At 38.2% G+C, this 12831-nt stretch overlaps 1 protein-coding gene across 2 annotated transcripts in view; it reads left to right on the top strand.

Annotated features, from left to right (window-relative positions):
- Positions 1-12831, top strand: part of DERA (deoxyribose-phosphate aldolase) — a 123955-nt gene that overhangs the window by 72468 nt on the left and 38656 nt on the right. For both annotated transcript variants that reach the window (XM_045873799.3, XM_045873798.3), the window contains exon 6: positions 1283-1411. In XM_045873799.3, coding sequence (XP_045729755.1) covers positions 1283-1411 — 129 coding nt within the window. The remainder of the gene's footprint in view (positions 1-1282; positions 1412-12831) is intronic.

Below are 12831 nucleotides of genomic sequence, written 5' to 3'. Positions count from 1 at the left end.
ACCTGTGAATTAAGGAAGTCTCATGTCCACATTAAAAACTGCTTACCCTAACCCTAACCCTTATTATGAATGTTTCTTTCCTGCTCAATTTCGTCCATGTGCTTATTTCCTACAAAATATACACATATACGGAGGAACAAAAAAGCCCTGATAGTCCTGTTAGTGTGGTAATAGCCCAAGTTCAAGGAATGAGTGCAGCTGACCTGATGCAGGGTCAAAGCCAAAATCCACTGGTATCATGACAGAAGACTATGTTAAGTAATTTTTCAAAAATTTCATACTCATTAAACTGATTTTGTTTACTAAAAGTCTGTCAGTTTTGTTTGAATATGAAGTGTTTTCCCCCTTGATTCTTTTTTTGTGGTTGAGTATAGTTTTGCGTTTTTCTTTGGTGTCTGTATATATATATATATTTTAAAGATCTTATTTATTTATCAGAGAGAGAGAGACAGAGGCAGGCAGAGGGAGAAGCAGGCTCCTTGCTCAGCAAGGAGCCCGATGTGGGACTTGATCCCAGGACCCTGGGATCATGACCTGAGCCAAAGGCAGACGCTTAACCGTCTGAGCCACCCAGGCATCCCTGGTGTATGTATATTTTTAATCAAGCTGCTTTCAGGGTGCAATGTGGAGCCCTCAAAAGCCAGATTTGGTACTGGGTTCAGGGGTTAATAGATTCAAGACTGCACCTGCGAGTCTCTCTACAACTGGCTTTGTGCACATACATCCAGCATACCTGGCTAGGCTTGATGCTTTTTTGTCAGATATTTAGACACATGCCCTGGCAGATAGTGGGGAAGGTGGTTATGTCTTTATTGTCATTAGCAGAGCTCTCAGGAAAGGCCTGCTTTAGATTCTAACAAGAGAACTTATTATGTGTGAATGGAAGAATTAATAAGGACCTGAGGATTTTTTTTTTTTTTTAGTTTGCAAAGTGGGACACCCCCATATATGATAGATAAATGTCTTTTTTCTTGTAACATATGGGAGAGGTAGAAATTATTTGTAATTTGCATGTCATTAGAACGATACCTAAAAAGCTGCGTGGCTCTGGACCTTGGGCAGGGGCTTAGAAAGTTCCACGGTAGCAAACTAAGCATTTCTTATAACGGGATGTGAACGGCAACAGAATGCTGTAGGCGATATTAAATTGGGGTGATTTTTAGAAAGTGACAAATGTTTTATGTTTCCTGAATCCGAGATGGGTTCTACCAGCTGCACATGGCTGCCAAGTTATGTTATCACTTGCCTGCTTTGTAACTGCTTCAATTCCTTCTTCCCCCAGCCCTGTATGAGGAGATTCGTCAGTTTCGCAAGGCCTGTGGGGAGGCTCATCTCAAAACCATCTTAGCAACAGGAGAACTTGGATCTCTTACTAATGTCTATAAAGCCAGTATGATAGCAATGATGGCAGGTAAGTGTTCTATATTCAAATGACGATATCTATTGAATTGATGTTTTTAGGAGAAATAAGTAAGCTAAAATATTTGGCTATTAGCTAAAACATGCTAACCACTTGGAAATTTGGGTGGGAGGACCCAGATATTTTGTGAATACGTGTACAGTGTGAAGTGGTCACAAACGGCTTTCTTGCACGTTTTTTTGTGGCATTTCATCGCTGCACTATCCTTATAAGACAGTAGATGGCTCTCTTGTTAGTGAATTGCCTTCTTGTTGCTCTTTGATTATTCATTCATCAACATATGTTAGACAGGAATTTCTTTAACCCTGACTTATTTCTCCCTGTGAATTTAAGTGTTTGATTTTTCTCAGAGATGTGTATCTATACTGGTTCAGGCAGCCTGTGCTTTTGTTTGTGTTAATTTTTCTTTTAAATGTGGCGCCGTATCATTGCTTTTTATACTTTGAAATGCAGGTTGACTTATTCTTCATCTCCTTGAACAGCAGGCCTGTCCATTCATACATCCAAGCTTGAAACCTGGGAGTCAGACTTGATTCCTTCTTTTCCTCATCTTCCCCTAAACCAGCGAATGAGTCTGGAGAACTCTACCTCTTCACTGTATCTAACACATCATCTCTGCATCCTGCGTGCTCCCTTCTCTGGTCATTGCCGTACCCCACACGCATCACTTCAGTCTCCTCACTGCTCTCCCCTGTCTCCGCTTTTGTCCCCTTCCAATCTGTTTCCCACACAATTGCCAGAATGGTCTCTTAAAAATGCTAATTGGGTTTTGGTCCTGCTTGCTTAAAATCCTTCGGTGGCTTACGGTGCCTCTGGACCCAGCTGGAGACAAAGGAAGATACCTGTGCACCTGTCCACTTGAGCTCATATTTGCCAGCAGGGCACCTCAGAAGCCGGTGAGCTTTATGTAATCTTGCCACCAAAGGATTCTTTTAAATGTGAAGGTGTAGGGCAAATGAGAGAGGTGACGGAGGGGAGCAGCCTTCTTTTCAGCAAGATGTGAGGGAAATATAATTCACTTCCGTAAATAAGAAACAACACACACACAAGGTCTTCACCAGAAGCTGCACTCTCCACCCCCTGCCCCCACTCTCACATCACTGTCAGAGAGTCAGGGTCACCACAAGCCTCACCCGGCCTGCCCACTCAAAAAACAACAACAAAAAATCCTTCAGTGGCTTCCCTTAATCGTCAAGGTAAAATGTAAATTCCTTCAGCCTGATTTTAAGAAAAGGTCCTTCTTGGGGCGCCTGGGTGGCTCAGTCGTTAAGCATCTGCCTTCGGCTCAGGTCATGATCCCAGGGTCCTGGGATCGAGCCCCACATCGGGCTCCCTGCTCAGCGGGAAGCTGCTTCTCCCTCTCCCACTCCCCCTGCTTGTGTTCCCTCTCTCGCTGTGTCTTTCTCTGTCAAATAAATAAATAAAATCTTTAAAAAAAGAAAAAAAAGAAAAAAAAGTAAAGGTCCTTCTTAAGACCCTGCCTGTGCCTCCACAGGCTCCTCATTTCCCCTTCACACCATATGCTCCAGCTCTATGAAATTCCTCATAGTTCTCTGCTGATGGTACCCTCCAAACCTTTCAAGGCTTCCTACATGCTGTGGCCCCTGCCTGGAATGCCTTTTGCCCAAGTAGTTCCTTCACATCTTTGGCTTCAGCACAAGTGTCCCTTCTTTCAAGAGTATTTCCCCAATACTGCTTCCTCCCTCACCACTTGGTTCAGTATCTCTTCTGTGTGCCTACGTAACATTCTGTTGAAACCTCTGTCAGATGAAATATCCCACTATCGTGTGATTGAGTACTGAATTTTGAGGTGCCCTACCAGTGGCTCTGCACGTGGGTGAAGATACCTAAGTTCTCAGGTCTTCAATCTGGGCTTCTATTGTAGTCCCCCTCTAGATTTTTAGACTCATGTACTTTTTGAGTCTTGTCAGACTAGCTTCATTCCCTGGGGCTCTACTGAAAATCAGCCTGCTAGGCATTCATGAAGCTATTGCTGTGCTCATTGCCCCTGTATCCAGATGATCTCTGCTCTGGTTGTCTCATTTCGAGCACAGTCTCTGAAAATCTAAGGTGAGGAAGGGAACACGTTAAACAGTGGGTCATCTGTTATGTTGGCATTTCAAAGGTCCACAATAATAGAAGCCTCACTGCAGCTCTTATGAGCCTGGGTGAAGCCCCCTGAGTCCTAAGTACACAGGTAACTCCCTTTTCATGCTCCTTGCTGGGACAAGGGATTGTTAGCCTAGAGTGCTGTGATCTAGGTCGCAATGAAAGTATGTTCATTCTGGGAGGTCAGCCAACCCTGTCCTCCTTACTGCACCTACTGCTCATGATAGGAACGCGGTATTTAGGTCATCATTCCAGGAAGTCCCTCTTCTACCCTCTGCCCCACACACCCACAGAAAAAAAAATGTGGGTAGATACATGCTCTCCCCTGTCTCTTCCTGTCTGCTTGGATCCCTGTCCATGTTGTTCCTTATCTCTTTCATTTCTTCACTTAAGCAGTGTCTGTTGAGTACTTACTATGGGTAATAAAACTTGTATTTGTGGTGTGCTTTACCAGATGCTTTAAAATAATATTCCTTAATCTGCACATCAACCCTGTGGTTGATAAAGAAACTTAAAAAGTGACTTGTCTAAGGTCACAAAGCTGATAGACCACAAAGAGTCATTATTTGAACCCAGGTCTTCTGGCTCCAGGAGTATTGCTTTCTCAGCTGTAACACAGCTGTCTCCCAGGGCACTGTGCTTGACCTTATAATGAGTTAAAGACATACACAGTCTTTGCAAGGTATAATAAGTGAAAGCATCCAGCATACTTCCTGGCCCATAGTTTCTGGTTCCTATTCTCTTAAGAAGGTATATAATAGAAATGAGGTATGTTTTGAAGAATTTTTAAAAATTTTCGACTAAATTTACATTTATATAAGTTACAGCTCTACTTTGGCATTTTTAATTGATTTTTTTCCCCTTAAAAATCAACTGCATTGAGGTAAATTTATACACATTGAGGTGTTAAGTCTCCAATGTGATGACTTACAATTTGTATTTTTCATCATCCCCAAAATATCCTTTGTGCCCCTTTGCTTTCAGTTCCACTCTTTTTACTTCTGTCCTAGCTGCAATCAGTGCTCTGATTTTATCACCATAGATTGACTTCGCCAGTTTTAGAACATCGTATAGTTATACAGTATGTACTCTTTTGTGCTTGTTCTCCCTCCACCCCCAAGATAATAGCTGTGAGATCTATTCATGTTGTTCTGTGTATAAGGAGTTTGCTTAGGGGTATTCCATTGTACAAATATACTGAGTTGCCAAACTTACTGATATAAAGTTCATAATATTCTGATGTCTATAGGGTCTGTAGTTATACCTCCTTTTTTTACTTCTGGTGTTGTCATTTTTGTTTTCTTTCCTGTTGTTTCTTTCTTTCTTTTCCTTTTTTTTTGGTAGAAGAGTTTTGCTAGAGGTCTGCAATTTTATTAATCTTTTCAAAGAGCCAATTTTTTGCTATGCTGTTTTTTCATTGTCATTGAGTTAAAAATACTTCTAATTTCCCTTGTGATGTCTCTTGATATTTAGAACGTTTTTAGAGTATTATTTAGAATAAACCTTTACACTGGCACACCTAAATACATAAAGCAAATAGTAACAGACATAAAGAGAAATCGACAGAATATTTAATTTCCCAGTATTCTGTGCTTTTCTGGATATCTTATTGTTATTGATGTATAATTTAAAATTCTTTTATGCTCAGGGAATATCCACTGTAAAAATCTTTTGTCTTTTGAAATTGAAGAAATTTATAGGCCATTTTTATGGTATATTTAAGTATAAATACACTTCAGGTGCACTTGGAAAGAATGTCATGTATTTGCAGATATTAGTGGTAGTATTCTGTTAATATCAAGTAGGTCAAGTTGGTTGATCATATTTTTCAGATCTGGTTTTGTTTTATTTTGTTTGGTCTACTTATTCTATTTATTATCAAGAGGACAGGGGTGTTAAAGTCTCCAAATATGATTGTAGATTTGTCTACTTATCCCTTTAGTTTTGTCAGTTTTTTCTAAATGTATTTTGGAGCCTTCATATTAAGTATATACACTTTTAGGATTGTTATGTTTATCGTTGAATTAGTGCATTCATTATGACATGTCCCTTTTTATCTATGGTACTAGTCCTATCTGAATGTCTACTTTGTCTGGTATTAATCTAACCACACCAGCTTTCTTGTGTGTTTCTTACCATTTGCATGGCATATCTTTTTTCTATCTTTTTTTATGAAAAAAAATATATATGTGTGAAATCTATAACCCATCTTTGGTTATATATTTAAAGCCATTTCTTGTAGGCTTTTTTTTTAATCCATTGTGAGAATCTGTACTTTTTAATTAGAATGTTTTGTTCATTTTCATTTCACACAATTTTTGATATGATAGGAGTTAAGTCAGTCATCTTGCAGTTAGTTTCGTATTTGTTCTGATCCATTTTTTGTTTTGTTTTTTTCCTGCTCCCTCTTGGGTTCATTAAATATTTGATAGCACTTCATTTTATTTTTTTTTGTTGGCTTTTTATCTACAGTCTCTTTGTACTTTTCAAGCACTTGCTCAATTATAATATGCATCTTTAACTTACCACAGTTTACATAGATTTAATATTATTCTATTTACATTTCATGTGTCATGAATGTAAGAACCTTAACAATAGTTGCGTTTACACCCTCTTTAGTCCTTTGAATTATTTTAGTGTTCTTCTTCCACCTATTAATAAACTCTTTAATATGATGTGATTTTTGTTTTAACAGTCATTTGTCTTTTAAGGAAATTAAAAGAAAACTAAGTAAAACTAGTCTTTTATATTTTCTCACACATACATCATTTCCTTCTTTATTCCTTCTTGTAGGTCTGCTGGTGACTAATTCTCTTAGATTTTGTTCATCTGAAAATGTCTTCATTTTACACTCATGTTTCAAGGATTGTTTGCTGAATATGGTGTTCTAGGTTACAGTTTTACTCTTATTTCAGTACTTTAAACATGTCATTCCATTTCTTGGAATTTGGCTTTTTCTTGTTTTCCTGTAAGTACTGTTTCATCTTATTCTGGCTATGGTCAATCTGTATTTTCTCTTTATTTTTCACTAATTTGACCATGATGTGCCTAAATATGGTTTTCTTTGTACTTATTCTGCTTTTAGTTTGCTAAACTTCTTGGATTTTTAGGTTGATGTTTTCCACCCAGTTTTGGACATTTTATAATTATTTTTTCACAAATGTTTTCTACCCCATTTTATCTCTCTTTCCCTTCTAGGACTGTAAGTACATGAGTGTTAGATATTGTCCCACAGGTTACCGAGGTCCTGTTTATTTTTTTAAAGATTTATTTATTGATTTTAGAGAGAGCATGAGTGGGAAGGAGCAGACGGAGAGAGAGAGAGAGTGTCTCAAACAGATTTCTCCCTGAGCGCGGACCCTGGTGCGGGGCTTGATCTCATGACTTGAGTTGAAACCAAGGGTCTGATGCTCAACCGACTGTGCCACCCAGGCACCCCCTGTTCATTTTAATTTTAATCTTTTCTCCTCTCTCTGTTCTTCTGATTGGTTTATTTACACGGATCTTCAAGTTTATTGACCCTTATTTTCCATCTCAAGTTTGCTCTTAAGCCCATCTAGTGAAATTTATTTTATTGTACATTTTTAGTTTTAGAATTTCCATTTGATTCTTTTTTAGGGATTTTCATTTCTCTGCTGATGTTCAACATATTTTCTCTCATAGAGATCATATTTTCTTGTAAGTCTTTGAACATATTTATAGTAGTTGATTAAAAGTCCTTATCTGCTAATTTATATGTCTGGATTATCTTGGGGTCTCTATCTTGAGCTGCCAGTTTTCCAGTGCCTGAAAATAGTTGCCTTTTGTATTTTGTTCAGCTGTGTGGTTGTTTGTAGCAGGAGGGTAAGTCTGGTACACTTATTCTGTTGTGTCTTTGTGGCTTTTGTTTTCTCATTAATGTAGCATGAAAATCTCAAAAGGAAAGGTGTTTTATCATTATATTCGTAATTGTTACCTTGTTATATTGATAGCCATTTAGATTATTACAGAAAAATTATCTGGAGAGTAAGCTAGAGATATGTAACTGTATTAGTCTGATATCATACATCATTGTAAATAAATAGTTAACCTAGGTGTTCACATTTTTGGTCAACTAAATGTTTACTAGCTTACTTTTGGTTTAATTTTGTTTAGGAATCTTTCGGAATGTTTTAGGGGAAGGAGCCATAGGTCATGGGAGCTAGAAGACTTGGATTCTTGTTCATTTTTGCATAATTTATGACTTTAATTGAATCAATTAATCTGATTATTATAGCTGCATTATAAAGTGTAAAGTAAGTACATTGCAAGTTATTAAAAAATATCAGCATACCTTCCTATGCTATCCTACCTCAGTCAGGAAGGAAACATAATTGAATTGAATCTTTTTTTTCTAGACTATTACAAGGCATTATTCAGACTGTCACTTTTCAGAACCATCTGTGTAGCTGCAGGAGATAGAATATATTGAGTTGGATTCCATTCTGTACTGATCTCAAAGCTTATTAATATGTTAGTATGATTGTTTAGTGAATCTTTTTTTTAATTTTTTTTAAAGATTTTATTTATTTATTTGACAGAGAGATACATAGCAAGAGAGGGAACACAAGCAGGGGGAATGGGAGAGGGAGAAGCAGGCTTCCCATTGAGCAGGAAGCCTGATGCGGGGCTTGATCCCAGGACCCTGGTATCCTGACCTGAGCCGAAGGCAGACGCTTAACGACTGAGCCACCCAGGCGCTCCTGTTTAGTGAATCTTAAATAGGAACTTGTTTTTGCCAACTTTTGGCTCTGTCTTAAAAAATGAAAGTTTCAAAAGAATCTGATTAGTTGAGAATCACCATTAGATGTGGCCCAGTTAATTTTTTTATGCCACACTTCTCAGCTATGGTTATTTGTCATATCTTCTAATTCTTTTACTCTGGAAAATATAGCAGCCATCTTAGCTCTTTAGATGTGTATCAGAATAAAATATTTAACTGGAGATCACTTCCTCAACAGCCGTAATGATCCAGAACCAAGCCAGGAACAAGGAGGAAAAAAAGAAAGAAAACATTTCAAAGAGATGAAATATATATAATATAATCTACAGTACAACAGTAGTAATAGACAGTAACATTTCTTGAACATTTACTATGTGCTATTTTTAGGACTTTATGTATATTTACATTTAACCTTCACAGTGACTCTCTAAGGTAGGTACTTTTCTGCGGGAAAATGGGAACATCAGTTAAAAAGGATTTTTTGCTGCAATTCTACATGGTCATTATTGATATTTGGAAACATTCCAGATACTCTGTCTTTGTTACATCATTTCCTGTGTCTGTTATAGCTTTCTCTTCTCCTCTTAGCTGTTTTTAAAGATTTAAATATAATTTTCATCCTTTGTCAAATCTCTCCATGATCCTCTAGAGGCAGAATTAATTAATTGTTCATACCATCGTGCTCCTAGGACAGTTGTAAATATCAGTAGCATTTGTCATATGGTATCATCATCCATTGTTTTAGCTGTTGAATCTTTTGCAAAATTATGAACCTTCCTGAGCCAAGGACTATATCTAACTTATTTATATTTCTCTGTGATTACTGCTATGCCTGGTATCTAAGAGAGCCTAAGAAAATATCTTGATATACACAAATGAATGAATGGATGGATGGATGAATGAGAAAGAGATAAGGAAAAGTAAAAACAGGCAAAGTAAATGCTGAAGACCTAGACTCATCGTTCCAGATGTGCCATGATCTTGTAGAGTTTGGACATGTTATCTTGAGAGCAAAATTTTACTTTAGTTGAACAAAAAGATAATTTATACCATTGACAAGGAGATTATGTATTTGAGGCATTGTTTGGGCGACCTAAGCAGTGGTGTGACATATAAACGGTTTGTGTGGCTCTAGGGCTAAGAAAGGACTAACGAAAACTTTCTGCCTTGGCTTTTTGGCCAAAGAAAATGGATCTGACTTTCACATTACTGGCCATGTGGTGAGAGAAATGCAAATAAAGAAGGAGGGGAGGTAGGAATAAGCAATTCGAAGGGAATATAATCAGGAAAGAGAAACGAGAGCCATATTTTTTCATCAAACAATCCAAGAACAAGGTGATAGGAAGTAAGATAGAAAGGGAAACATGCTTATAGAAAAGAGAAGTCTAAAGCAGGTCCATCTACTGCTAAGGGATTTCAGGCCCGCAAATGCACACATTAAGAATAATGCCAGGGGGCGCCTGGGTGGCTCAGTCAAGCGTCTGCCTTCGGCTCAGGTCGTGATCCCAGGATCCTGGGATCGAGCCCCACATCGGGCTCCCTGCACCACAGGGAAGCCTGCTTCTCCCTCTCCCACTCCCCCCACGTGTGTTCCTGCTCTCGCTATGTCTCTCTCTGTCAAATAAATAAAATCTTTAAAAAAAAAAAAAAAAAAGAATAATGCCAGAATGTAGAAAAGTGCCTTTATCTTTCAGTAGCGGTGGACTGTTCATAGACACGCAACAGCTAACAAGCTCCGCTCTGAAGTTATTCTAGACCTTATCTTTGGAAATAATGCAGGCATGATAAATAAGGTTGGAGTAGAAAAGCACTAAAGATGCAATCATAATGTCATCAGGTTTGAATTGCTGATGAAGATCTGTGGGTAGAGTACAAACACAAAAATATGGGGCTTGAGAAAAGCAGACCTTGAAGGAATGCAAAATGAGTTTTGAACTTGGCTGGAATTTTGTAATGTATAGGAAATCAAAAATGAAAAAAGTAGGAACCAGGGGAGGGGATATTTGAAATTCAATCCAATAAGATCAGAGTAATTCAGAAACAATAAGATGAAGCAGAGAAATAAAAGAAAATATAAGGGAAGCCATTAAAAAAAATAAAACGAAGGGGAAAAAATAAACAGTGGGAAACTTGTTATGACTGAAGGAAACCAAAGCTCTAAAAGAAATGCTGTGATTGGTAGCAAATTAAAATCTAAGACTTTTAAAAAACCATTTTTAAAAATTTAAATAGGAGTCAAATAGTAGAGTAAATGACAGTGTACATTTCTTTTTCTAAAGATTGTCACAAGTCACACTGAGTCCTTCATCTTGGGCTGCAAATCTTTGTATACTCAAGAAGTATTGATCCAGATGGCACATCTAGAGCCCTGTGGTGATCCAGCCTGGTTTTCTTGTTTGGGGGGTTTTTAAAAATAAGATCTTGCCTTTCATAGGAAAAACATTTAATTTATGAAAAGGTATGCTACAGTTGAAAGTTCACCACTGGGGAAAGCATAAGAATATAGATGTGTATTGGGGGTGAGATGTAATGGATTTAAAACATAAATTCATTTACAGTTCCTTAAACTAGCCCTGAGAATTAAACCACTTCTAGGGTAAAAACTGATTAACTTGCCATCTCATTCAGGGAGCAAATTTAAATTTAGCGCCCCTCACCAAGCAAAAATTTCAGAAGGTTTACCACCTCACACCGACCCACCCACCCTACCCTGCAGTCCTCATCCACCCTCTTGCCATCCTTTGTTGAATGCAAAATAGAGAGCTCAGTAGGAGAGAGAAGCTACCATGTTTTCTGGCCTCCCAGTGGTATAGGAACCTCTGATGGTCCATTTTGGTATATGTGTATTATTTTAAAGAAAATCAGTGTACATTTAAACGTAAAGTGTTTTTTTGCCTCTTCATGGCTGGGCTTCTAGGGAAAAAAAGAAAAAGCTTGTAAGCATACTTTTGTATGTGGTGTATACTAGTGTTTGCAAAATTTTACTGTGTGAGATTTTTAAAAATATAAGCCACCTGATTCTAAAATCTTATAATGGCCTTCTCCAGACCTAGTTTGCTCAGAGGAATTTATGGGCGTAGAGGCTAGCACATATAAGTGCCTAGGAAGTGCTTGTTGATGGGGTCAGTTGTCAGGTACAGGGGCATCAATAGATATTTGTAAACAACATGTATAAAATTCAGTTTTTTAATAAATCTATATTTTGCATTAAAAGAAACATTAAGGGACTTTTTTTCATGTCTGGGTGAAATTCTGATACTTGACATAGAGGCCAAATACTAAATATTTGCTCATGTTTCTGAGTTTCTATTACTCATTTGTCTTTGATTCCTAACATTTGTTATTTATTCTTTAATGTCTGTGCCGGATAGTTACTGATCTATTAGCAAACTCTTAAATGCTGGGAAATTGGAATCCTTGAATGGGTCTCTTAGCATATTTCACCAGGTGGATACTTGATATGCATTTTGTTGAATGAACAAATGAATAAAAATTAATAAATCATGTGAGGTTACTAGTTCACAGATTCCTTTTGCAACTGTCTTAAGAGGGAACTAGAGGAGGTACCTTATCACCTTTTAAGGGATGAAAACCTGACGCTCGGAAGTTAAGTGACTAGACCAAGGCCATACATTGAGGAAGTGGCAAAATTCTGAAGCACTTGACTCTAGATTCTATACACAACCCTGTTCTCCACTCTGTAATTGCTCTGTATGTAAGATATTATATATAAGCTATGTGTAATCTTTGGGGGCACAGATGTATTTCTAGAGTCCCTGAATGAGATTTACATGTTGAGCTTTTTTATTGACAAGCAAAGTAAGGACAATATAGAAGAAGTAAGGACAACAGAGAGACACGGTATTTAGACAAAAACTATAGGGGGTGGCAGACATGAAATAAACATGAAAGAGAACAAAGAAAGCAAGCCCAGGGGCCCATACATGATAGGCCCACAGTAAATCCTTGTTGGAATGAAAAGGAAGGGTGCCAGGGGCACTCCCACCTCAGGTACATTGCATGGTTTTTTGTGTGTGTTTACCTGCTCTGCTGATGGTCCCATGATGATGCCCTGGGAACATCAGTGGGGTCATGACTTAACGACCGCTGCTTGAGTTCTGCACTGAAGTTCTTGGTTAATTTCATATTCCCCTTCCTGGGTGCTGAGAGGACAGCTAGGGAGTGATTTGGAAAGTGGACCTTTCTCTTAATCCACCCGATGGGGGCAGTCTGAGAATGAAGGAGCAGAGGGGGTGGCATAAGAGGGTATGGGACCATGGTAATGGCATTGGAGCATATGTGGAAGAATGTCCCAGCATAGGATGAGGGTCATGGAAAACTTCCTGTGAAGAGGGATCGAAAAGAAATTGGGCATCTTATTTGGGAAGATGGCAGTCGCTGGGGTTTTGATACTGTATTCAGATGTATACACCCATACAAAAAGGATGAGAAAGCATGATTGTTCTCTATGATCCCAGGGTAGGAGGACTGGGACCCAGCTTTTAGAAGTTATGGAAAGATGGATTTTGGCCTGGTATAAGGCAGAGTTTAGGGAGGGTCC

Source organism: Mirounga angustirostris, unplaced genomic scaffold, assembly GCF_029215605.1.
Source record: "Mirounga angustirostris isolate CCGP_5_RB_7025 unplaced genomic scaffold, mMirAng1.0.hap1 SCAF_5, whole genome shotgun sequence".
Lineage (NCBI taxonomy): Eukaryota > Metazoa > Chordata > Mammalia > Carnivora > Phocidae > Mirounga > Mirounga angustirostris.
The sequence above is the reverse complement of the archived record's forward strand: the minus strand, read 5'-3'. Positions and strand labels throughout refer to the sequence as shown.